The sequence below is a fragment of the Drosophila arizonae genome, chromosome X (genome assembly GCF_054131065.1).
Source record: "Drosophila arizonae isolate 15081-1271.41 chromosome X, UAZ_ARI_1.0, whole genome shotgun sequence".
NCBI lineage: Eukaryota > Metazoa > Arthropoda > Insecta > Diptera > Drosophilidae > Drosophila > Drosophila arizonae.
Window position 1 is genome coordinate 13470336 of NC_142927.1, and position 27643 is coordinate 13497978.

General features: G+C 39.2%; 3 protein-coding genes across 3 annotated transcripts in view; 2 read left to right on the top strand and 1 right to left on the bottom strand.

Annotated features, from left to right (window-relative positions):
- Nucleotides 1-10430, top strand: part of LOC108618198 (uncharacterized) — a 31146-nt gene extending 20716 nt beyond the window's left edge. Inside the window, exons 2-7 of the mRNA XM_018014112.2 lie at nt 2951-3641; nt 3705-3918; nt 3991-4685; nt 8090-8289; nt 8384-8536; nt 8600-10430. Of these exons, the coding sequence (XP_017869601.2) occupies nt 2951-3641; nt 3705-3918; nt 3991-4685; nt 8090-8289; nt 8384-8536; nt 8600-8725 (2079 nt within the window). The 3' untranslated portion in view covers nt 8726-10430. The remainder of the gene's footprint in view (nt 1-2950; nt 3642-3704; nt 3919-3990; nt 4686-8089; nt 8290-8383; nt 8537-8599) is intronic.
- A 218-nt stretch (nt 10431-10648) lies between these two features.
- Nucleotides 10649-14051, top strand: LOC108618216 (uncharacterized). The gene has a single exon (XM_018014141.2). It carries the CDS (start codon nt 10902-10904, stop codon nt 12414-12416), a length of 1515 nt encoding a protein of 504 aa, XP_017869630.1. The 5' UTR covers nt 10649-10901; the 3' UTR covers nt 12417-14051.
- Nucleotides 13825-21491, bottom strand: Bcat (Branched chain amino acid transaminase). The gene is made up of 6 exons (XM_018014108.2): nt 20957-21491; nt 15946-16365; nt 15623-15853; nt 15254-15560; nt 14622-14776; nt 13825-14547 (listed from the first exon to the last, which is right to left on the bottom strand). The coding sequence occupies exons 1-6, from the start codon at nt 20984-20986 to the stop codon at nt 14359-14361; spliced, it is 1332 nt and encodes a 443-aa protein (XP_017869597.1). The 5' UTR covers nt 20987-21491; the 3' UTR covers nt 13825-14358.
- Between the last annotated feature and the right edge of the window lie 6152 nt (nt 21492-27643).

A 27643-nucleotide genomic window follows, 5' to 3' on the forward strand; every position in this document is an offset into this window, starting at 1 on the left:
CATGAGTATATCTACTTATCCATAGCAAGTATTTATAGGCAAATTGCAAACGAGACATGGTTTGCGCTTCAAGATAGGAAATTTGCCTTCATAAAGATTCACTTTCCTCTCGATGTAGAGAAATCGATAGAAGCGGAGGAAACGTTCCTATTTATAGCTATATTATCTATTATTAATATAAATAATTCAAGAAGAAAACAGTATCATTTAAAGCTTTTCCAACTAGAAATTTATATAATCAATAAGTCAAGTATTGGTAGCAGTATATATATGATCTATTAATTTACGTATTATCTTGGTATCGATTATTATTATAGATAAATACGATTCTTTGAGTGATATTTACCCAGATATTAAAATGATATTGCGCTCTTCTCACATCTCATATAAGGATAGTATATGATCGATATACACTATAAAATGTTATCGACAAATCAATGCACACTTTCGATAAGAATTGGAGCCAGTTAAGCTAGACTCTTTAAAAAGGTTCTTTGACAAAATACTTCCATATATGAACCTTTAGTATAGCATACTTTTGGTATACTTTGACACATATTACAGGGTATCTCTCTCATAGTACAATAAATTTAAAGAACTATTGATGGAAAAATTGTCATGGAGAAAACTTGACATGGGAAATGGTGCTGCCAGAGTGAAGATTTATTGCTCTACCCATGCTGGGCCACATGTCTCAGACATTCCCCTTGGGATTAAGAGTTCACTCTCCTAAATACCTAAGTCGAAAAGTTCGTATACGTCACGAGTCGCCATTCATACAATGGCTTAATGAAAGAGGAAAAAAATACCTCTTGTAATATTTTAAGTTGTTTAAAATGTTTCGCTCGCTAGGTATTTTAAATGAAATGGAAAGTGGGGATTAGCGAGCGAGTTTGTTTTTTCTTTTTCGAGAAATATTTAAAAGACACACACAAAAAAAAAAAAAAAAAGAAACAAAAAAAACGAAACACGTACGTAAACATCATTAACATATGAGAAACAAGACCCAAGACTCGTATATGGGTTAGTCGAGCTGGTCTATGGGACCCAGTGGATGACATTTGCCTTGGCCAACTACCAACTACTACCAGAATCCATCAGCGAAATGAGCTGAGCGATGAAAGCGAGAGTGCTGTCAGAGCGTTTCAAGTGGCTCGAATGGGTAGTCAGTAAAGAAGAAGAAGAAGAAGGAGAAGAAGCAGAAGAAAACACACAAAAAGCTGAACGCTTTGTAATGAGACTTGAACGAGTCCAAGAAAGGCAGCGAGAGAGAGAGGGAGAGAGATAGAGGGAGAGAGAGAAGGAGAGAGATCGTTCAATAGGAGCTGGACGCGTGGGCGTGCGGACAAACTTCGGTTACATAGAAGAGTCAGAAAACTTTCTTCTTCCAATATTTCCGCTGCCTCATAGAGTGCATTGTTGTTACTGTTGCCATTGTTGTTATTGTTACTTGAACAGCGCAGCGCAGCACAGCTGAGCAGAGCAGAGCACACGCACACACACACACACACACACACATACACATGCACGCACACCCACACATCATCAATGTAATTATCTGCGCAGTATAGCCTAAGTCGTCATCGCTTACCCTTGTTAAATACACACACACACACAGACAACACACACATACACATACACATGCAAGTGTGACATGCGAGGGCACGTACCAACGCACAGTGGTACCAAATTTCATTTGCAATACTCATACATCTATGCTTAGGGAAATTGATCTTAACTCTCTGATTTCATATTGAAAACAAACTAATCGTAATATTAGACTTGAGCTTACTTAATCTTATCAAATTTCCACAACTGTTGTTTCTACTTGAATTTTAGGTATTAGTTGTCTATGCCTAGGTATTAATCCTAGGTGAAATACAAGCATATTTAACTGATTCTATCCATCTGCTTCTATCTCTCTCTCTCTCTCTCTCTCGCTCTCTCACCCACTAGCTTTCTGTCTCTCTCGCTCTCTATCTCTTCCCTGAATGGACTCTGTGTGAGCAACAGGTCTAGGCTATACAATAAAAATACAGGAAAATTACAGGAATTAAGTTATGTTCTTAATTCAGCTCTATAAATAAATATAAATAGATTAGTTTCCCTATGGATATTACATCAGAGGTTACGACGATAGGGAAATAGCGGAAGCGTTAGCTCCATTTTATTGACAGTCAACTCCTGAGTGGACTGCAAGAGAGTATTGAAGAATTGACTGTTATTTTTAATACATAAGTCTAGAATAAGGGAACATATGCTCAATCAATCAAGCAATATGAATATTAATTCATATAGCTGTACGATTGCTATCTATTGATCTATATCGAAAATGTATCCACTTATATCGATAATCTATCTATCTATATTATTATCGTTCTATCTTTCTATCTATCTCTATCTATCTCTCTATATATATTTACATACTATATAGAAAGAGATTTTCTGTTACATATTACGAGATAGATTCTCCTCCGCTTGTGTTTGTCTAGTTTCGGAAGCACTGTGCGAGCTGGTTGCGTAGCTGTTGCTGTTGTTGTTTTTCAACTGGTTTTCAGTTCTTGTTGTTGTTATTGTTTTTCGCCAAACTCCGAGGAGTGTACCTGAGGAAAGGAGGGAGGCAAGGGGGTTTGTCGTGTCAATGTGTTTTTTTTTACTGGGGGGGTTTGGGGCTTTTGAGCTATACGGCAGCAACGGCTAAAGGAGAAGGCGCGTAGAAACTACAGTGAACAAAAAGTGTTTGCCGGTGTTGCTGTTGCTGTTGTTGTTGCTGTTGTTATTGTTGTTGCTATTTTGTTGGCTGTGGGCCCGCTGGGGTCTGTGTTGCCGTTAGCACGGCGCACTTGACACACCCAACAAAGGCCGTCAGCCGGGCCACTTGGCAGGCGGACTTTCACGACTCGACTAATCCGTAAATAATAAATATTATTTGCATTTGAATTCGATGCAGATGGAGGAACTGACCGAAGCAGAGGATTGTGCAGGAGTTGCCTTGCATCGCCGCAGCAGCAGCAGCAACAGCCAGCCACAGCCACAGCCACAGGCACAGGCACAGCCCCAGACTGGAGCACAGACACCAGCCAAGGCGCGGGCAGTGGCCAGCAGCCAGCCCATAGCTCCGATGGCCAGCTACTCGGAGAAGGCGGTGGGCAGCTCGCCGAAGCACTTGGTGCACACAATGAGCTCGCCCATTGAGCAGATCGTGACATGCAGCGTGTCGCGGGAGCACGTGCTCAAGCAGGAGATCGAGGAGCTGCAGGAGCAGCTCAAGGATACGGAGGAGCGGCTGGCGTCGGTGCGGCTGCAGAGCGAATCGCTGTCGCAGACGCAGCGCGCTCTGCGCGAGCAAAACAGTCGGCTGCAGGAGGAGTCCGAGATGCTCAAGCTGGACGTGCAGCATCTGCATGAGTGCGCCGGCGTGCTGCGCAACGAACTGCAGTCGGCACGCCGGGATCGGGATGAGGCGGTGCAGCTGGAGCGCTCGTTGCGCAGCGAACTGGAGGAGGTACAGCAGGAGCGGCGACTGGCAGCCGAGGGCAAGGAGAAGGACGCCCGGATCATACAGGACTTGCAGCGCCAGTGCCGCGAAATGGAGCGCATTCTCATGCGCAAGCATCCCGACTCGGTGTCGGCTCTAATAGGTGAGCAGCCACGCCCTAATGCTAGACCTTAAACAAGTTTCTCAATCATACTTTGCCTTGCAGTTGCCTCGAAGAGCACGACCATGTGCTCGCTGAACGACCAGGAGAACATGAGCAGCCGCAAGCTGTTGGAGCAGCGCATCGCACAGCTTGAGTCGGACGCCAAGGAGCAGGATCGGAAGGCCCAGCAGATTTTGGCCAATGTGCAGGCGCGCTTCAATTCCGTGCAGGCCAAATACGAGACGCACATTGCGGATCTGGAGACACAGGTGCTCAGGTGAGCTTGAGTTGCCCCCAGTTTTGTTTCGCTTTTTTCGACTCATAGCCATCTCTGTCTCTGCTCATGCAGTCTGCAGGAGATCAACACGAAGCTGAACGAACAGATCGAGTCGCAGGTGCGCACCCTGGATCGCTTCATGCAGAAGCGTGCCGACAGGTACTACAACAACTGCACCCAAACGGATGCAGAGCTGGAGCATGGGCAGCAGAGCAAGGAGCAGAGCAAGGCCATTAGCAGCGGCAGCAGCAGCAGCACCACCGGCACCCAGACGCTGGCGAGCAGCTCCTCGATGCGGGATCACAGCACAAACACCATCGGCTGCCCCTCGCCCAGCATCACTTGCCAGCAGCATCTGCTGCATCATCAGCAGCAGCTGCACTCGGCCGGCAGCAGCAGCACCAGCAGCACAGCCAACTCGACGCCCAACACGTCGCGGCCCAACTCGAAGCAGAGCGGCGCACAGCGACGCAATCCCTCGGCCGCCCTGGGTGTCTCCAAGCTGCCCATCTCCCAGTCGGACTCCACACTGTCGCTGCTCAGCCATGGCCATGGCCCGACTGGCGGCGGCGCCGGCGGCCAGCTGCAGGACTCCCAGCTGCTCAGCTCGGTGCGCAGCATGCGCATCGATTTGGCGCTGAAGAACAAGGCCATGCAGCGCCTCACCCACGAGCTGGATGACTGCAAGAAGACCATACGGAAGCTGCAGCGCGAGCGGGAGAGGGATCCAGCCGGAGGCGGAGTGGGAGCAGCTGCTGTTACTGCAGGTAAGCCTGAACAGACATAGACAATTGTGTGCAGGTGTGTGTTTGCATGTGTGTGTGTGTGTGTGTGTCACTCGGTCGTTGCTGCTGCTCGTGTAATTTATGGACTTTCTCTGCTCGTCAGCACGTACAAGACTTAAAGCCAAGCGAAACACGCAAATAAATTGCTGAAATAAATCATTGCCTGCCTGTTGTTGTCTGCCTGCCTGACTGCCTGAGTGCCTGCCTGCCTGGCTAGCTGTCCGTCTGTCCGTCTGTCTGTCTGTCCATCTGTCTCTTCGTTTGTCTGCCTGCCTTACCCCTCCTTCGGGCTGCTGGCCCCTCCGCTAACCTTACCCCTCGACGCTCCAGAGCCGCAGCTAGTGGCCAACTTTGACCGCACAGCTTTGTATTTAATACCCTGTAATGTACTAAAGAGTCGGGTTGTATTGGCTATGTTATAGACTATGCAAAAAGTAAAAGCGAATTATAAATTGTTTGTCCATTCAGTTGATAAAATTCTTCAAAAGTTCTCTACCAAATAAAATGGTATATCGATATATATCGATAACTTTGTAGCTCCGCTGTTTCAAGTGACTTTTAAAGCTTTTACTAGCTGTAGATCTGATATATTTTTATTTTATATGTTTGTCATTTATCATTGGTCCCTACTCCGTCTCATTGATTTCGATAAACATCGATAGTTTTTTAGGACTTGAAATTCGATATATACATATTTCCAGCCTTTCTCCTCCTTAGCTAATTTGCCTTCAAGTTCTACCTATAACACTGATAACTGCCAATGAGCCACGAAATCGATAAATATCGGTCATCTCTTATTACCTTAGCTCATATTTTGTTGTGCGAAAATTACAAATAAAAATAAATATTATAGAAGCAAGCATATCCTATAAGCCTTTGGTTTGCTGTCATAAAATCGATAAATATCGATAGACCATCATCTTTTATATTTGCTCATCTAGAAAGCTTAAAGGCTTCTGTGAATTAATGTATTGCCTATAAAGCCTATGGCATAGTTACAGCAGCTCCTTTGCTGAATATTGAGCTCTCTGCTAGTCGAGTATACCCGACTAGACCATGCACACTCGCTTCTTTTCGCACTCATTTCAGCGGGCAGTGGTCCAAGCGCGCATCGCACAAGAAAGAAGCAGAAACAAAAACTAAACACGTTAACAACGCGTTTAGTAACCACGCCCCCCTTTTAGCCGTATCGCCCCCTTTCGCTGGCCGGCGGCAACTCGGCCACTTGGTTATGTCACCAGCATGCCGGCGGGGGGCGGGGAGCGAGGGCCGGCAACAGGTGGAGGATGTCAGCAAGGGGTCGATAGAGAGAGAAAGAGGGGAGAGGGGGGGGGGGCAGGGAGAGGGAACACACATATAATTTTTTTATTTGCATTTCATCGATTTGAATTTTTTTTTTTTTTTGCTTTTTTTTCGTATTTCTTGTATTATTATTATTATTTGTTGTTGTTGTATTTTTTGTTGTCAAGAGAAAGAGAAAAAGAAAATTCGAAAGCGAAAGTCAAAGTCAAAGACGCGACCACACTTGGCACCAGGGGCGTGCCGGTCGAGCAGGGAGGCGGAGGCGGTGGTGGAGGCGCTGGTGTAGCGAGGGGGGAGGCGTGGCTAATGCGTCTTTTGTCGTTTGCGCATGCGCGCAGCGTTTTATAATTTCATGTCTTGTTAGTCGCTTCTTCGGCGGCGTTGTTAATGTTACATTGGCAGCTAGTTGTTGTTGTTGTTGTTGTTGTAGATTGTGTCTGCTTGTTAAATGACAGCAATAACAGCAACAACAGCGACAACAACAACTATTTCTAGTGCTAATAATAGACCAGCAACAACAACAACAACAACAGTAACTTTATTTTAATTTTCAGCGCGTGTTCAAATGCAAATTTTTTGATTAAAATTTTGTTATTTACTTTTTTATTTTTTGGGTTTTTGGTTTTTGGTTTTTGGCTTTTGGTTTTTGCCTCTGGTTATGCAATCAGACGTTATTTAATTATATCTTCTTCTTCATCATGTTGCTCTTCTCTCGTTTTGATTGTAGTTTTATTTAGCTTTAATTTGATTTTATTCGCCAAGTTTCATTTTTGTGCAAAGTGCATTGAACTTTGAGCCAAAGCAGCCTCTAATTGGCCACGTGATGCTCTGCCTTTATGCCATTATGCCATTATGTAGTATTTTGAAAAGTTATTCAATTCAATTATTTGTTATTCACTATTTGGTATTCATTGAATTCTGCACGCACGAATAGAGCCTCATTATGTGCCTAAACTCATTATGTATTATTACTGTTGCCCAATTAAATGTGTAAATGTGTTTTCTTCTGAGAAGCTTTGAGAGCATTCTACGTCTTTGCGCATCTTTGACTGTGGAAAACTATCCGAGTTACTGTGTGAACTGTTGTTCTTACTGTTGTTGTTGTGGTCAAATTTCAATTAATAGGAAAATACCTATGCACATCGATGTATACTGGCACCAATTTGTATATATGGAATGCGAGTCGCGAGTAGAATCGCTGGTCTCCTATGCCAACTCGGAGACATTCCTTACACACCTTACTCAGGCATATCATAGGCATATCGATACTGTGTGGTACAATGCTGAACTGGTACCATGCTCAGACATCAGAAAATAAATAATAAACATATCACTGAAAAGTATAAGCTTTACTTCCAACCCGAAGACTCGAGTCTCATAAGACATAAGACACAATTTGCTTTATTTAATTTGAATGAAATCTAAAGCTCGCACGGTATTCCTGGTACGCTTAAATAAATACAATAAAGTTATCGATAGTAAGATATCATATGAAATTACGGCATAAGTTAAGTTAGGTTCACTAGTATAAAATTTAAATATCATGTCCCATTGAGACGGATAAACGGGCAAAGAGATGGATCAGCGGAAAGACGGAAGCACGCATAGAAGGCAGGACGGAGGTGTAGAAGGAGAGACGGACGTATAGAGAGAAGAACAATAAGTTCGTAGGACGGAAGGATAGATAGAATAACGCAGGGACGGTCGAAAAGCCGGATAGATAAAAAGATGAACTTACGAACTGACTGACGTACATAGTTATATTAGCTCAAGGTGTCATCCTGATCAAACATATAGTATATACTCTTTGTGGGATCTGCCAAGGTTCTTCTATTTGTTACATTCACAAAATCATAACTGAAATACCCTTTTCAAAGGGTTCAGGGTATACAAAATAGAGAATTGAGAATTAGCTATATACAAAATTTTGTCTGGCCCCAATCGTATTGGATGTGACTAGCATAGGATGAGAGTTGTTCTAAAAGATTATTGTTTATAGAGATTTATATGCATATATGTATAATTACATCATTCATCACACTCGGAAAATTTCATATTCAACCGTTTTCCACTTCTCCTTTCAGGCTCTCGTTCACATGGCGCTGGCATGTTGGCCAGCGGCGGCGCTGCACAGCGTCGTGGGCACGATCATCATCATTATCATCAGCATTATCCGGATCATGTGCCGGCGACCACGGAAAATCAGGCACTGAAGGAGGCGCAGAACAAATTCCATCTGCTCGAGGCGGATTACAAGACGTTGCATGACAAGCGACTGCACGATGTGAGTGCCAATCGAGTGGCTAATATAAGGGGATAGTTGCTAATCTATACACCTCTCTCTTTCTTGCGCTCTCTGCCCGCCTCTCGTTGTCTAGCTAAAGACGTTGCAGAGCGCCCACGAGCGAGAGCTGGCCTCGTGCAACGAAACGGTGCGCATTTTGCAGCAGCGTCTGAATGAGCGCGAAGAGGCGTTCGCCACCCAGAAACGGCGCAAGGTGCCCGTCGATTACTATGCCCTGAAGGCCAAGGTAAGGCCCCGACTTCACTTATGCATACCCCAATGGCACTTGGTAAACTCTGAATCCTTGCAGGTCTCGCTGCTGGAGCGTCGTCACTCGGAGCGCGAGGAGCGGCTGCACATGCTCGTCGAGGCGCTCAGCAAGGGGCGACTGAATGGAGCACTCGAGGATCTATTGCAGGAGAATAACAATAAGTAGTTGAGCACAGCCTAAGCTGTGACGAACAACAGAAGGCGGAAGCAGAAACAGAAGTTGAAGCAGAAGCCGAATAATAACCAGTTATCGATCATGTTATCGTTATCGCTATTGTGCGATCAAAAATCAAGCAAATCAAAATTCCAAACGTATTTGTTTTAACAAATTGCCTTTGTGTTAAATGTTGATAAATATCTTTTATATAAAACTTTATGTATTACAATCGTTCAACAGATCGATAACAGTTACAGCCAAATTGTATTTACTTCTCTATGTTTTTTTTTTTTTAGAGCTGAGCCTAAGTTCAGCAAGATAGATCTCAAGTAAAGTATAGGAAGTTGCCGAATCTTAACTGAAATATACAGAATATTCATATATATATATCTATATATATATAGAGTTGCTGATATTTGGCATATGCGCGAATTTTCAAAGAATTCTAGATAGTTCATAGCAAAAGACAAAAACTTAACGTTTAGCAACACAACAAAAAATGTAGTTTGTGATTCGTTGAATTTTGGGCGAAAAATAGAATTTGTGAATTTAAAGTACTGTAAGTGAATGCCCTCCGCTCACTGCCCCCCGCGCAGGACAAAGGTCAACTTTTAAATATGATTACAAGAAAATCACATAAAACTTAAGTCTTAAACACGATATAGAAAGAGACAGCGCTAGAGCCAAATAGCGAGCGAGCGAGCGTGCGAACGCATAGATATGAAGTAATAGAAGTATGCATAGAGCATAGATATATAGAATCTCATAATAAAAATCTCTCTATATATAGGGCTCTCTGAAATTCTGCCAATGAAAGTTGTTGCCGTCAGAAATGCTGGAAAGCATTCGTTAAATGCCATTCGGTCCATCCACAATTATCGAGTACTAAAAGTCTTAAGAGCGAACTACAAGTTGAGTACGAAAATGTTTTCAGAATTAAATTAAAAAGTATTACTGTAGCAGTTGAAACATTTATATATATAGAAATATATATAACGAAGTATTACTCTATGAAAGTATGTCCGTCATGAGTCGTGAGTCCGTCAATTCTATGTGTAGCTAAATCAGTTTTTAATACTTATAATATCAAACTACCAAAATCTATAACTAAACTTGCATTCGTACAGTTGTTAAGTACAGGGTATAGTCGCAGTCGAGCATTGCCAAGCGGCGACTATTATCTTACTAGTCTTTAATTAGGTTTGTACGCGAATACCCAGCATTCTATGCTGAGTTACATTCATCTCTAAATGTAAACACTTTCAAAAAGTTATTTACCCCAAATTCTAGCCGAACCAAGCAACAACAAGAATAAGAAGAAGAATGTTTAAACTTCAAGTCAAATTGTACAACTAAAGAAAAAAAGTCAAATTGTCAAAGTGTGCAACTAAAAAAAATTAAATTTGAAATTAAAAGACAAAAAATTCAAATAATAAAAAAAGTTTCAATAAGCTTACAATGAGAATTTATTTAGTATTACATTGAAATATCTAGTTTGATTCATAAACTAATTTCGAATTACTTTTTAACTGTGAATTTATTTTATTTTATTTTTTTAAATTTTATTTTATAAATAATTTGTGATTTGATTTTTAGTTATTTATTATATAAGAATATTTTGTATAAACAATTAGAAATTTAATTTTTTTATATATTGTTTATATGTTTTATATGTGATATAAAAATATTTTATTTATTTTATATAATATATATATATATAATATATTTAATAAATTTTTAAAATTATCAAATCATTTATGCTGCCTCCTATCCATACCATTTTTAACTTACTATACTTAAATAGAACTAAATAATTCAATAATTATGTTATTCAAATATTTATATATCTTATATATTTTTTATATTTTGTTATTTATTAAATTATCAGTTGACCCTAAGCAATACCCTTCACCTATAATTTATAGAATGCTCCCCGAATCGCTTTACCCGAGCGCTAGACGTCAAGGCAAATGGGGCACATGGGCTACAGGCTGAGAGGCTCGTCAGTTCAACAGTAAGTTTTGTTCAGTTTCAAGCACACAGCTAGGAGTTAGTTTGGATGATTCGAGAGCAAGAGCACCGACACGAAAAAGCAGAGAACAGAAGAGAGACGAAAGTAGGGCACACACGAAGGACAACAATAAGAGAGCTGATTTGAGTGCGAGAGAGTATTACTGGTGGCATCATGGCTGAGGGAATGCGTCGAGGCCGACGGCGTCGCATTGAGCCAGCGCGCATTCAGTACGGCGCCTGGGATGATCCGGGCGTGTCGCTGTTTGCGACCGTGCCGCAGGAGCCGGTGGGCGATATGCTGGGCCTGTTTAAGCCCCTGCCACGAGAAGGCCGGGACAGGGCCCTGGAGATGGATGCCTCGCCGCTGGTCTTGGCACCAACCAGCGCGACAAGTCGCCTCTATCGTGAGGTCAAGTACCAGGTGCAGCAGATAGCCGACGATCGGAACAAGAACTACCATCCCATACAGGAGCGGGAGCGGCAGTCGGCCCTCATCGCCGGCATGCTGGCTAAGCGCAACAATCGGGAGTTCGCCGAGGCGATGCGGTCCAGGCAGCTGCAGATCAATTCGCAGAGGGTGCGCGATCTGCAGATCGAGATCGAACGGGCCAAGACGACGCTGAGCGTGGTGAGCAAGCGCAACGAGAACATGCGAAACAAGGGCAAGGAGCGGGTGGAGGAGCGCAGGGAGGCACTCGAGGACCGGGAGCAGGTGCGCAAAGAGAAGCTGGCCGAGCAGCAAGCCCTGCGGGATAAGACGCTCGCATACAGCCAACAGCTGGTGGCCCAGATACGCAAGCTGCAGGCGGAACGGGCAGAAAAACAGATGGCCGACCTGGAGGAGGGTCGACTGAAGCGCTACAACGACGAGCAGGCCCACGCCAACGATCTGAAGGAGGGCATCGAGAGCAAGTTTAGAAAGAGAACGGAGCTCAAGAAGATGCTCGACGACTTCTCGGCGCTGCAGCGCAGCTTGCGGGAAGCGAATCCGGTGCCACCGGACAAGCTCAATGTGATACTGATGGAGGCAGTGGGCCCAGTCACCAAGAGCTTCATGAGGAAGGCGATTCAGCAGAAGCTGGACATATTGGAGCGACGGCGTCTCATCAGTGACGGCCTTTCCGTTAAGCTGGCCGAGATACGCGGCAAGAAGGAGGCCCACGACAATATGCTGGCCGACATTTTGGTGTGTGAGCGGCAGGCACGCGAAAAGCAGAAGGCGCGCCAGGAGGTGCTGGACCGCCATAACCAGAAGCTGCAGGTGGCCAAGGATCTGATTGAGCAGCACGAGGAGAAGGAGTTCTTCCGCGAAAAGAACGAGCTGCTCTTCAGCAAAATACCCACGGATGCCACCAGCTTTATGCAGCGCCAATATCAACAGACCCTCGCCAAGGAGGCGGCCAGGCGCGAGATCAATCAGAAGGGCACCGCCGGCAGCGCCGCCGAAATAGCGAACAACGCACGACTCCGCGCCCTGGCCATCGAAGAGGACCGCATGCTCAAGCAGGCCATACTCGATATGGAGGCGGACACGGAACGTCGCATCGATGAGGAGCGCATGCGCTTGCTGCGCGCCCAGCCGCGAGAGATCATCGACGAGGTGCGTCCTTGCAAGCTGACCAGCTTCGAGCGGATGACCTTCAATCTGCCATCATGCGCCAAAGACGAGGATACTCACACCCACTAACTGACTCCAGAATCAATCCTGACTAACTGAAGTAACTAGAAAGAGCACCAGGATTAGGCTTAGGTAGCTAATTGATTGGTTCAACTGGTTCCGTGTCCACACTCCACGATTCACACATCGACACTCGAAAACTATAGAAATGATCCAGGCAGCCACTGCCAATGCTGATGCATCATTAACACACAAACGCATATACATATATATATTTGTTTTACGTGCAATCAAATTGTGTTTTCTTTTGGTTTTGTGCTACGGCTACAATACGCATTGGCCCCAAGGTGCACAGGGTGGCACACATGCTATTTCAATCTGCAGACTTTTGGGCAGCAGCGAAAAAATACATAAGAGTTAAGTATTCCATTGTTGTGTGTGCCGCATTTATTTATAGCTTTATATACATTATGACAAACTATATAAACATTATTATTTGTAATAGCAATATATTTTAATTACCTTATATATATATTTACACTCAACTACCATATTTCTTGTCCGTGCATTAGTCAGTTAATTTTACGTAGCATACTTTTGGGCTGTTTATGTTTTGAATGCTCGCTGACAAAAGCTGAGTTGCTATGGATAGAATCAGCAATTTACAATTTGTTATTTTGTGTTGTAGCTTTTGCATATTTATTGTAAACTAAAATAGCAATTTTTAATAAATCTAATTTTAGCATAATATATATAGCGTTATGTGGGTTCTTAGGCCATTGGTTGTCTGTCTGCCGCGGTTAGGTGCATTAATACAGTGCAGCTTTACAATACACAATTTCATTGCATACTTTTGCGCGCAGCGAAAATGTTCTAAGCTTCCAGTTGAGCTGCGCACGAAATCTGCATAAATTGCCCGGCAATTTTAAAAACGGCAAATTTATAAAATTTTCTTATGTTGCTAAAAACAAGTTTCTAAACTTTACAAGGCACAAAGTAATTTTTGTTTTTCTCGCTTTATGGGCGTTTTTTATATTTATATTTAGATTTATTTTTGTATTTTGAGTTTTTTTTTTTTTGTTTATTTTTTTTTGTTTTTTTGTTGTTTTTTTTTTATTTACGCTTTGACTCGTATGATTAGATTTAGTTGTCGTATACATACGCATATGTAAATGTATAGGTACTGTATAGATGACTTGTCTAACAGCTAGATACAATAGTTTAGTCACAGCTTGCTCTGCAGCGCACCTGGGGCTGCCTTTACCTCCAATATAACGGTTAAGCCATAAAAAAAAAAAAAAAAAAAACATAAAATACATTCCAGAAATGCGTCTTTTGTTCAACTTGGACTCAATTCTGGCTACTTACAAACTAATAAATGCATTTGCCTCCGGTACGTTTCCAAAATTAATTTGTTTTTGTTTGAATTTTTTTTAGACTTAGTTTTTGGCAGTTCCTGAACTTAACTTTGGCAATGTTTTTTTTTTTTCATTTTTTTTTTAATTCATATTAAATTTGGAAGTAAAAGCTTGCAAAAGGCATTCGTAAATCTTAAAACATTTCATTCTACCATAAATTGCTTTGTCTCCTAATTGATCTGAGCTGTATAAGTTAAATGCATGACAAAATAAAATATGTATACATATCAAAACAAAAACAAAAAAAAAGTGGGTGCATAAATAAATTATGAATAAAAAAAAAAAAGGTTAATGTGCGACTTATAGAGAAATGATAGATATAGATATGGTATATAGTAACTATATTGCCATGGGTGCAAGACCGGCCCTTAACTTAGCATTAACTTTATATATGTATATATAATAGATATGTATTATGTATGCGTTTTACGTATAGACCGAATGCTCTCGGGCATTCCTTAAATGCAACAAACAAACAAAATTCGAGCACATCGCCAGCCCAGGAGTACGTGTCGGAACTCTATATAACCTACTAATACACAACTCGTGCTGATCCGGTGGATGTTGGGCTTCATTGAAGTAGTAGTTGTTGTTTAGTCAATCACCACGGACCAGGGATGATCCACCTTGCCATACTGTATGTCTGTCAGGGTCTCGCGTATCAGCTCATGGACGGGCTTCTCCTGCTCCATGGTGGGTATGTACAGATCCTGGCCCATGTAGTTGATCCGATTGACGGGACTGACGACGCAGGCGGTGCCGGTGCCGAAAAGTTCCAGCAGCTGAATGGAGCCAAAACAAATCGAATCGAATCAGCATCGGTGCAAACTAGAGAGCCAATATGTAATCTACTTACGCGTCCCTGGTTGAGCAGTTCCGTGACCATGGACATGGTGATGACGCCCTCGCGCACCTTGAACTTGCCCCACTGTCTGGTCATGGACAGGATGGAGTCGCGCGTGATGCCGGGCAGTATCAGACCATTCAGCGGCGGGGTAATCAGTTCTTGTTCTAAAATCAGATGGAAAAATTATATTCGAAATTAAATAAAAAATTATGAAAGAAATTAAATAAAAACTCAAGAACTATTTATCATAAATATTTTAAATCAAATTAAAATAATAAAAAAATAAAATAATAATTTTCAAAATATATATATTTTTTTTATTAAACAAATTTAGTTATTTTAAATTAAAATGTAAAATTCAATAAATATTTAAAAAAAAAAAAAAAAAAAAAAAAGGTTATCAATTTTGGAATGTTTTAATAAAAAATAATTGTAAAAGTTGGAAAATTAATTAAATTGTATAAAATAAATAAATAGCAATTCCTTCTTCTTTTTCAGCGAATATGCAGAAAAGTGGAGAAGCAGCAAAAGAATTGGATAACGTTTTCTAGGACAGACTCGAATCATTCAGAGAAACTGATCAGAGGCAAAGAGCCAATAGACCCAGGAGTGTTAAAAGTTGTGCAACACTGGTTACTCACCTCCTTGGTCGTTGACATAGAACATGAAGATGTTCATGGTGCCCACCTCGGTGAGCTGATGGTCCTCGCCGTAGAGCCAGAGCACCTGCTGGAGCCCGCGGGCGGCCGCCTCCTTTTGTACGTTGATGGTGGGTGCATAGTTGGAGCCCATTTTGCGATTGCCCACGCCGCCGGGCCAGGCGCGCGTGTATCGGGGATCGGCGAGCAGGGAGACAGCGCCATTGCTGCCAGTCTTGAAGTAGCTGCCCACCGGGCTGAGTATGGAGTAGAGCAGCGCCGAGTCGGATGAGGCGACGCCTAACGTGGGCTGCAATGGCAAAGGACAAAGGTCAACGTGGCTTGGGGTTGAGCTTGGCTAGCGTAGCTTACATCGATGCCAATCAGGGTGGGTCGGATATAGAGGCTGGCGGCTTCTGTGTGTGGCACCCACTCGGAGTCGATAGAGAGCAGACGGGCGAGGCACTTGACAAACTCCTTGCCCTCGAAGGTGGGCAGGCCGGACCGCTGGGCGGCCAAGTTCATGCGGGCCATGTTCATGTCCGGCCGGAAGATGCGTATCTTGCCGTCGACGCCGCGGTAGGCCTTCATGCCCTCAAAGAGCTGCAACGATGGGAGAAGCGAATCAGCTGGGATGACATTGGATGTGGATGGCGATGTCGATGCGACTAACGCAACTAAGCGGATCTACTCACCTCAACGGCATAGTGCAGCACCTTGGCAGCTGGATGCATAACTAGATTCTCCAGCGGCGTTATCTCCGGCCTCTGCCAGCCGCCCAGACTCTTGTGGTAGTAGATCTTGAGCATATGATCTGTGAACAGTTTGCCGAAGCCCAGCTCCTCGTCGTTGTCCGGCTTGGGCTGCAGCTGTTGGGGCGTGGCCAGGCGCACAGCCAGCTGTGACGCCTTGAACTGTTGCCCCAAGTCCTTGTCGTGCTTGATCGGCTCCGGGGCGTGTGTGTACTCTGTGTTGACCGAGGCGCTGATCTCGAAATCGGCTGTGGCATTGCTCTTCTGATGCTGCTGCTGTGCCGTCTTCAGCGACTGATTGCTGCACAGCCTGATCGACTGCTCAATGAAGCGGATCAAGCGATGCTGATTGCGGAAAATATCCTACAAAACATAAAACACAATTGCCAAGCTTAGTTACTATGCGATAGTAATGTTGATAGAGATGTGGATCTATAGAGATGTGGATGTTGCAAATCATACTACATATTTATATATATATACTATATAGCTAACAAAGCTCGCGAATCGAAGTCTGAAATATAATTTCTTTTTTATCATTTTAGTTCATTTTAGCTAATTGACAATATTCAGAATACTTGGAGAGAATCCTTTCGAATTCCTAGTTCTAGAGCTGAATATTTTTCCTGTTGTAGGATGTACTATATCAGAATCTTATATGATGGGAAATATCGTTATTTAGATACCAAAATCCATCGAAATTTGAAACAAGTTTTTTAGCTATTTCTAGCGAAATTTAATAATTTATTCATTTTATTTTCACTCATTTTTTCGTGAAACATTGAAATGCGCTTCATAAAACTTAAAATGAGCTAGATCTAAAATTATAAGTGATTTACACCTGTTTTGCGGCAGACAGCGAAATTGAATGCTAATTGAGTTAGATACGAAAATTTGGCGCATGGGCGGGCATTACGAATGCGAGTTGGCCTCAAAGGCGAACTCCATTTGCATAGCAGAAGCCGATCGAGGGCTGATCGAAGAGCGTAGAGCAAAGTGAAGGCAGAGGAAGAGAAAGAGGGATATACGATACACATATATGTATGTACAAATCTATATATAATATACATCGTATATGCTTGTAGGAACGCTCGTTCAACAACCTCGCTTAGAACTCTGCTTTGTCGAGACACACTCACACATAGATGATATACATATATGTATATATGTATATAAATACGTAACTCTGGGTATACCTATATACCTTTAATACTAATGCGTACTAAAATGGGCCACGGGCAGCTCTAATGCGAAATGCCAAATGTACTGAGCTCCAATTTAAATAAACTACACAAAAGTCAGGTTGTAAATTGAGTCTTAACGAATTCCAGGTATTAGCATCTCATTATAATGGGATCGGGGCACAAGCGTGCCATATAGCTTGATTTGCCACAGCATTGACGCGACGCATAATATTTAACACCAAAAACTAGCTGAGAATCGCATAGAAGTGCTGTCCCATAAGGTGAGGAAGAAGATTCGGATTTATTATCTATATCTATATCTTATTATCTAGATCTATATCTATTCTTATATCTATATCTATATCTAATATCTATATGCTATATCTATTATCTATATCTATATCGAATTATTCTTATCTTACCTATATCTATATCTATATCATATTATATCTATATCTATATCTATATCCTATATCTATATCTATATCTATAGCTATATCTATATCTATATCTATATCATATCTATATCTAATCGATATTATATCTATATCTATATCGATATCTATATCTATATCTATATCTATCCTATATCTATATCTATATCTATATCTATATCTATTCTATATCTATATCTATATTATATCTATATCTATATCGATATCTATATCTATATCTATATCTATATCTATACTATATCTTATCTATATCTATATCTAGATCTATATCTATATCTATATCCTATATCTATACTATATCTATATCTATATCTATATCTATATCTATATCTATATATATCTATATCTATATCTATATCTATATCTATATCTATATCTATATCTATCTATATCTATATCTATATCTATATCTATATCTATATCTATATCTATATCTATATCTATATCTATATCTATATCTATATCTATATCTATATCTATATCTATATCTATATCTATATCTATATCTATATCTATATCTATATCTATATCTATATCTATATCTATATCTATATCTATATCTATATCTATATCTATATCTATATCTATATCTATATCTATATCTATATCTATATCTATATCTATATCTATATCTATATCTATATCTATATCTATATCTATATCTATATCTATATCTATATCTATATCTATATCTATATCTATATCTATATCTATATCTATATCTATATCTATATCTATATCTATATCTATTCTATATCTATTCTATATCTATATCTATATCTATATCTATATCTATATCTATATCTATATCTATATCTATATCTATATCTATATCTATATCTATATCTATATCTATATCTATATCTATATCTATCTATATCTATATCTATATCTATTCTATATCTATATCTATATCTATATCTATAGCTATCTATATCTATATCTATATCTATAGATATCTATATCTATATCTATATCTATATCTATATCTATATCTATATCTATATCGATATCTATATCTATAGAGATCTAGAGCGATATCGAGATCGAGATCTATATCTATATCTATATCTATATCTATATCTATATCTATATCTATATCGATATCGATATCGATATATCTATATCTATATCTATATCTATATCTATATCTATATAGAGCTATATATAGCTATATCGATATCTATATCTATATCTATATCTATATCTCTATATCTATATCTATATCTATATCTATATCTATATCTATATCTATATCTATATCTATATCTATATCTATATCTATATCTATATCGATATCTATATCTATATCTATATCTATATCTATATCTATATCTATATCTATATCTATATCTATATCTATATCTATATCTATATCTATATCTATATCTATATCTATATCTATATATGTATATATCTTCTTCTTGACCTCTCACTATCCTTACCCTTTCTATATACCTATTCTATATTCTAATCGGAATAATATTACTGGAATCAAAAATTTGCGTAGTCATCTTATTATGGCAGATCCACGACAATATTTATAGTCGTCATAACAAATTGATATTTTGTTGCAAGAGGTCAAAATTTGTAGTATACAAAGCGTAGACCCCCACTTAAATAGCGCCCAATAACAGATTCTAATCGAAAACGTCTATCAATCATAGGCCGATTCAATGACATATATGCAAAAGTTTCGCCCTTCCCCTACCCCGTCCACCTCTGGCCATGGCCCAGCCAGTTACAATTATGATGAAATAGTTGAGTTTGGTGTCTTCATGCCGGAATACCAAAATTATTTAAATACAGCATAATAAATATAAAGTAATATCTGCTGAATAGCGAAAAACTGAGCAACTCGTGTGGCCCATTGCATCAGCCACAAATCAGTTCGAAAATATTGAGGGAAAAAATAAACTAGTTCAAGCACAAACCGAAAACCAAACGTGCGTTTGCTTTGAGTTTGCCCGAATCGGAGCCGGATTGTCTGCCATATAGTTTTATATGCTATACATATGTGGGAATGTATGTGTGTATGTGTGCAAGTGTGTAAATGTGTGCTGTACATGTATATATCATATCAGAGCACACTTGAGGAGCGCTGCGATGGGTCTAGTCTAGCGGGGCATGAACAGGTGAACATGTGCCGTTGGCTTATCATTAAGCAAATCCCTGGAGATAAGCCGAATGCATCGAGTGCAATAAACAATTTGTTTTCATTTCTTTTTTGTTAGTTCTCTTCAAATTTATAAATACATAAACTTAATGAAAGCCAAATATTAAAAAAAAAACCCTTTTTAAATAAATGCCATACAAAAAACATAAATAAATAATCATATTAATCAAAAATGCAAAAAAAAAAAAAAAAAAAAAAAAAAAAAATTATAGTTGTCAAAAACTGATTTCAAACAAACTCATTGAACTCGGCCACTTTTCCAGCTGAAGCTTCCAAGTTTTCCCCTTTCTACTTCAAATTGAATTCAAAATATTCAATGAAAAAATTGTAGGATTGAAGGAAATGATATTTAAAAGGCATTCATAAAATTTACTTTGAGGATGGTAAAGAAAATTATCTCTAACATTTATTTCCTATATTAGAATATTTACATATATTTTAAACATTAAATCTTCTAGCAAAAATGAAGTTCCAAAATTTTTAAAAGTATGCTATTCTAAGATGTTTGAACTCTAGTTATCTTGAATATATGCAGCCAACTAACTTCTAAACTGATGTAACTCTAAAATAGACTTTGAGACATGTTTTAGTAACATATTTTAAAAATTGAGATGAAGAACTAAAATCAAATAGAAATCTATTTATTTTATATGTATATAATCTACAATATAGAGATAGTCTAGATAAGTAAGATCTATAATTAAGTTGTACATATGTACATATATCATTTAATGGAATTATTGGTATTTGGTTAATCTAGGTAAGTAATTTTGAGCTTTGAGGCTGTTTGCTATGTTCTTATTCACTTTGATGCTTTTGTTATAGTTCCACCATCCATATTCCACAAATATTGACTATAAGCGCACCTGTTTGGGCTGCGCGGCACACCTGTTGCTAAGTTGCTTTTTATGTATTGTATGCTAGACACAATCTGGAATAATGTTTCTCTTAGTGCTTTCAATATTCCAGTTGTTTCCATGTAGTGTTTTTTTTTTTTTTTTTTTTTTTTTTTTGACGTTGCTTAAAATCGAACTTTAACAACTTCAAGAACTGATTTTGGTATTTATTATTCTTTTTTTTTCAAATATGTTTTAGCCTATTAAACAATCTTATTAAATAGTATATCAGTTAGTACGAACCTTTGCATTTATAGCCATTTTGGTAGTCATTCTGACAAGCGTTCAGAGTTAACGCCCAAGCGCGCGAAATTTGTTGAAAAACAAAACCAAAACAAAACAAAATAAATAAATGGAAAAGCTTTACGCACTTTTCCGGCCCGCACACGCACACACACACGCGACTTATATATATATATATATATATAATATATGTGGAAATATAAATAAATATAAATAATAATTTATAATTATTGAAATATTTCTGCTGAATAACTTTTTGCACGTTTCGCACTTCTTTCACCAAAAGTTTTGGGGCTAATCTTTATCAACAGGGAGCATAAATTTGACGCATGGACAGATAATTATTAATAAGTGTATATAGTATACGCTCGTCTGGTCTAGACAGTTTTTTATTTTATTTTTTTTTTTTTATTCTTTTCTTTTGAATATTGTGTGTATAAAAATATATATAATCTATATATTTCGTATATTCTGGTCGTACGATCCGTGTGCACAACGCAGAGTCTCTGCAAGAACTGAGCTCCTGTCGCCGTGCGCGCCTCTATGTATAGGCAGAGCAGAAGCGCTCGTGACGGCGGCAAACAGAAACAACAACAGTCGACGTCAGCAGCACTGAGCGAGAGCGTTCCGTTTACCGTTCAATGCGGCCAGCAGCCATTTTTAAGAGCATAGCAATTCGCTCAGCTAGCAGCGGCCAAGGGAGACAACATAATTGTAGGCGAAGTCATATGGGCACGGTGAGGCGAGACGAGGCGAAGTAGCGGCCATACATACACATACACATATACATCTACCATATACTTATTTGGACGCAGTAGTCGGAGCTTTGCGGCGACTAAGCAATGGAACGACAGACCGTCAAAGTGACTGAACTCAAATTCGCTTTTTTTTTCTCTTATTTTTCGGTCATTTGTCTTCTACTTGTTTTAGCTTTTTATTTCGTTTCGATTGGCAACAACAATTCGCCGCGAATTCGGTTAAGTCTTTGCCTGTCGTTCAGCTTCTAATTCGAAATATTGCTTAAGATGATTTTTTTTTTTTTTGTGTCTTTTTAATTTTTTAAATTCTCATTTGATTCTTTGTTCGGCTTGCTTTGTGCGTCTGTACTGTAAGTACTTTTTCAATAGACATTATATGTACATATATACCATGATAATCTACATATGTATGTATGTATGTACGCCAATTTATTTAAGTTTATATCTACATATACATATATAACTCTCTAAATAATAAACAAAATTAAATTTGTGACTCGCTTGAGATTTTAAGTTATTAAAGTTTGCCCAATTGAAACAAATAACAGCATATATGTACATATATATTTATTTATATAAATAAATATTTATCTAAAACGTAATACGTTATCTAAGCCAACTGATACGGCCTAAAATTGCGAAGGGATAAGCCAATGATTCATTGTCTATGCAGGCAGAGCATGATAAATCAAAAATACTCTAGTATCAGCCCAGTCCAAAATAGATCATTATTTTTTTCGCATAGCTAAAGTCCATTTCCAAACAACACAAAAAATTGTCAATTAAATGTTATGCATTTTCCTTTTTTCTTTTTTTAATGAAACAATGTGTGAAACAATATTGCCGATAAACAACTTGTTTCTAAATACGCAATTTCCGAAATGAAAAAAATAAATGATTTCCAATCATTTCAAAAAACACGCTCGAGTACAAAAGTACCTATGCCGATATAGCCATACATATGTATGTACATTAGTATTGCTGTCGTGTATGTTGGTATTGGTATATGGCGCCATATGCTTAGTATATCGCATAATATCTTAAAACGCATTAGATGGACAAATACAAACTATGCGGCTCTGACGCATACGCGCTTCCTTCTCATCTTCTTCTGCTTCTTGAATTTTAGCAATATTTTTTCTACCTGAACACACACATACTCGGTCAACACAAACAAAACGCATGTTGACATATATAAATATATTTATTTCATTTTTATCATATTAGAAAAAAACCATGTATTTCATTGCGCTTATCTGGACACCTGGACAACATGATGTGCACATTTTGCTGTTTTTTCCTGGCGGTAATTTTTATTTTTGGTTTTTTTTTTCTTACCGCCTTGCCTACTTTCCCGCTGGAACATCAATTTCCTGGAAGAGTAGCCCGAATGCTCGTTGCCATTCCTTAATGTCTGCATTGGCTGATATAATATCTATCGGCGTCAATATCATCAGCATCATCATCATCATAATTGCTGATAAGTCTGACTGCAGGTTTTTCCCACACACTTCCCCAACTATGTACATATGTATATTTATTTACCAGATCTTTCCATTGCCTGTTCGTGTGCTCCTTTTGTACTGCCGCGTAAGAGCCGCAACTCTTTTACAACGCTCTTTGCTCCTTGCTCTTTGCACTCTCTTGTTCGCGCGCTCGCTCTTGCGCTCTCTTTGCTGTTACATGTGGGCTACTTAGCAAACATTCTTCCATCTCATTCCCTCCCTGGCCACCCTTTGATTCGCTGCTCGCCAAGCGGCTTATCGCGATCACGCGATGCGAATACACACACGCACGCACACATATGCGAGCTCATAGGCATTCTCTTTTGTATGTATTTCCAATGTCAATGTACTGGCCGCTTGACTCAATCGCTGGATATGCCCAGAACATCATGTAATATGTAACTGTGTATGTGTGTGTGTGTGCCTGTGAGAGTAGCCTCTCGCAGTGGGTCAGTGTTCTGTGACCTTCACGCTGCCTTCAGACGGGCCACCGTGTCAAGGATAGCTGCACAAGCAAGTCAACTTGGGCATCTTGTAAACAAGTTAGTAAATCTTAATGATCGCCCAATACATGGGGTAAACAACAAGTAGTCAGCTCTTAGTGCTAGTCATTCATAGCTTACCACAAAGTAGTGTTAATTACACTCAACAATCACAACGTGTAACCAAGTAAACAGGTAAAGCAAAACTTATCTCCCCTGTACTAAATGCCATATCAGAACTTTCCTGTTTCCTGTCACTACTCAAGTGGCGTTTAGATAGAGGGAATATACTCTACATACATACATATATGTTCATAATTTTATTTCTATATGTATTTCATTTAATAAACAGAAAACAATTCAATCATACAAAAATATTGATATGGTTAACATCATATAAATATTTGTTTATGTGTAATATAATATTTGTATTACATTATTTTATTTTCGACTTGGCAATACAAAAAGAAGACTATTTTAAGACATTATCATCTGGTGCATATGTAAGTGCGACGATCTGATGTCAGGGGGCGTTTCAATCAAATTAAATTAAGTTTGAAATACGTAAGTAAACAGAATAATCAAGAGCCCGACAAGAAAGATGCAGATGGGGAAGGCGAGAGCGTTAGACGACCTGGAAATGCCCTAATAAATATTTACGTAGGCAAATTTGAACTAAAATATGGTAATATATGGTAATAATGATAATAATAATGATTAATATTACTCGCGCCAAGCTAATTCTCATGCTAATGTCAATGGTAATGATTACGACTACGATATATCTTTATATTATTAACAAATTCTAATACTAATGCTAATGAAAATGGCAATACTCATGCTGATAGTCATAATAATATTCTTGCTAATGGAAATGCTATTGCTTATGCTAATAATCAATGCTAATTATTATTAAAATCAAAATTATTATAAATATTACTATCAAATTATAATGGTACTGTCACCGCTATTTCTAATGCCAATTCTAATGCTAATGATAGTCACAAGAGTAACAATGACAAACCATGTTCCTTAAACTGGACCCATATAAATTCCATCATATGTTTTTTTCTTTCGTTTTTCGAATTTCGTTTGTTCCTTAGATCAGTTGAATCCAAGAGTCGAGTATTAGAGTGAAACAGTACCCGTGAAAACATGTTACAACGTGATTTCACTCGTGGAATCATATTTTAAAATGACTTCAACTAATCCAGGAAAAAGCGGTTGTTGCATTATCTTATGATAACTGTTTATTATTTCGATTTGAGTGAGCACTTTGTTTACGCTTTGGTAGAAAGTAAGTATGCCGTCATATAAATAGTCTATATAGATGTGTCTATAAGGTCTATATATTCCTAGGATCATCTGTTCTTGTTGTCAACGTGTCGAACTTGTTGCTGTTGTTGTTGTCATGTGGCGAACAAAACAACTTGATGAATGACTCTCGTATACCCAAGTAACTCGTTGCTGAGCAAGATTGTAAGAATATGAGTGTCTATGTGTGTGTGTGTGTGTCTATTACTCTCTGGCTGGCATAGCAAGTGACTCAATTGGAGGCGCGTGCAGCAGAGATTGTGGCATAAATAGTTACATATTGCCAACTACATGACACCAATGCGATTTTCTAAGCTCCATCAACAGCAATTGTAATGTATGTGTGAACGAACGTGTGTGTGTGTGTGTGTAGTTGTGCGCAGTTATGCGTTTGTATTTGGGGGCACGTTCGGTAGCAAAACGGGCCCACTTTTTGCATACCCTAAGTCCATGTATGGACAGGGTATAATGATTTCAAGCAAATGCATATAGCAGAAAGCGTATAGCTGAAGAGAATACATCTAAGCTGGCCCGTTTTCATCTAGAATCCACAGAACATTTCTTCTTTATTCTATAGAATATATTTATTAAAGTTTTTAGGCTCAATATACGTATATATCCACAAATAGGTAACTCTCGCTTCTTACTCACCACAACTAAATAATCTCTCACTTTTCGGACTACAAGAGACTGCAAGAGGATCTTAGAATATCTTAACATATTCACCCCTTTCCCTCTCCATCTCTCCCTCTCTCTCTCTCTCTCTCTCTCTCTCTCCCTCTCTCTCTCTCTCTTCTTGTTATAAGCTATTTAGGGTATCTGCTAGTTGAGCAAGGCCAATTAAAGTAATATTTATTTTATTATTACCAAATTTTTCTTGTGCTTCGCATCTGTTTTGATTTCATTTTTTTGCGCAGCACACGCGTCGTATGCGCAATATGAACGGCCTCTTAATATTATTGTTGTTGTTGTTGTTGTTGCTGTTGTGATGTTTGTAGCTTGTGGATTTTAGCGCTTTTGTTGTTCACTTACTAGCATTTTGTTTTGCTTGTCTTAACCTTGATAGCCGAAGCGCGTCATCGTACCAACACCAGCCCCAAACCCAACCCCAACCCCAACCCCAACCCCAACCCTAGCCCCAGCCTTAGCCTGAGCCCCAGACCCCAGGCCCCACTCCACTCGCAGTTACTGTCGCAGTCGCAATCGCAGTCGCAGTCGCAGCCGCAGTCCCAATTGCAACTGCGATTCATCCTGTTGTTGTTTTCGCACATGCAAATATTATTAAATTATTATATTATTGCAGGAGTAAATAACAAGAATTTATCAAGTTGTTATTGTCCCCCACCATCTGGCAAACATAACGATCTAAGCATGCTCACCTCTCGCAATCAAGACAGTTACTCAAGAAAATAACTAGTCTCCTCTCTCTCTCTTTCTCTCGTCTTCTCTTTTTGTCTATATCAGTCGCACACTCTGGCTATCTCTCTTCATCTCACTCTACATCATTGTTTTCCTCTATACATATATCTACCTCTCTCTCTGTACCTTTCGCTCTTTCTCTCTCGATACATAAATCTCTCTCTCTCTCTCTCTGTTTCTTTTGTCTATCTCTCTCGATATATATACCTCGCTCTCCTCCTCCTCTCTCTCTCTCTCCCTCTATCATTACCTCTCTGTCTGTATGTCTATGTTTATTCTCTATCTCTCCCTCCCTATCTCTCTCTGTCTCTCTATATATATCTCCATCTCATCCTTTCTCTTTCTTTTCCACAGATTAAGCTCACAACGGAATAGCATACGGAATGAAGTATAATTCTTGAGTAGCAGCTATACGTCACTAGGGCGACATCGTCTATATAGTATCTGATCGGGTTATAGGCGCTGTCGCTTGCCATACAAATCCATTTCCATATGGAGTCAAAAGGTTCTCTGGCTACGTAATCGTTCTGTCTTTCATTTCTAGTCCAAATATATACATATGTATATGTATATATGTACATACAATATATATAGTCCATAAGTACTTAACTAACGATCTGATTTTTTGAAATAATTTCTATATATATAAACAATTCTAAAAACTTTTGCTTTTTTTTATTTATTAATTTTTTTCTGCAGCATTTACGTCAAAGCAAAAAATAATTAAAAATTCTAAATAAATAGAATAAGAAAAGGGAAACAGATAACTGAAAAATGCTAGCTCACGCCCCCAGCACATATTTGCGCATGTGTGTGTGCGTGTGTGTGTGTGTTTATCTGAGAATCTGTGCCTACATTTGTTTGCGCACTTTTTTAAAATTCGATTATGGACTCCCCTTCCTCTCTCTCTCTCCCTTTCCCTTTCTATCTCATGCTACCTCTTTCTCCTTTGATGATGACTAAAATCATACCTAATATTTTATAATAACATCGCACTCCATAATATTTTGAAGTTTCCGCTCTTAGATAAAGCAAAGGAGCCCAACTAAAACAACTCGAGCGGCGAGAGTTTTCGACTAGAAAATACCCTGCAGGTGATCATTAGAAAGAATACAGAATAAGCTATGTATGTACTCTTTCTATTGAAATGCAAATGTATTATCATTGTCAATATATTATTTTTAGTGATCTTTGCTATAGTCATCTGAT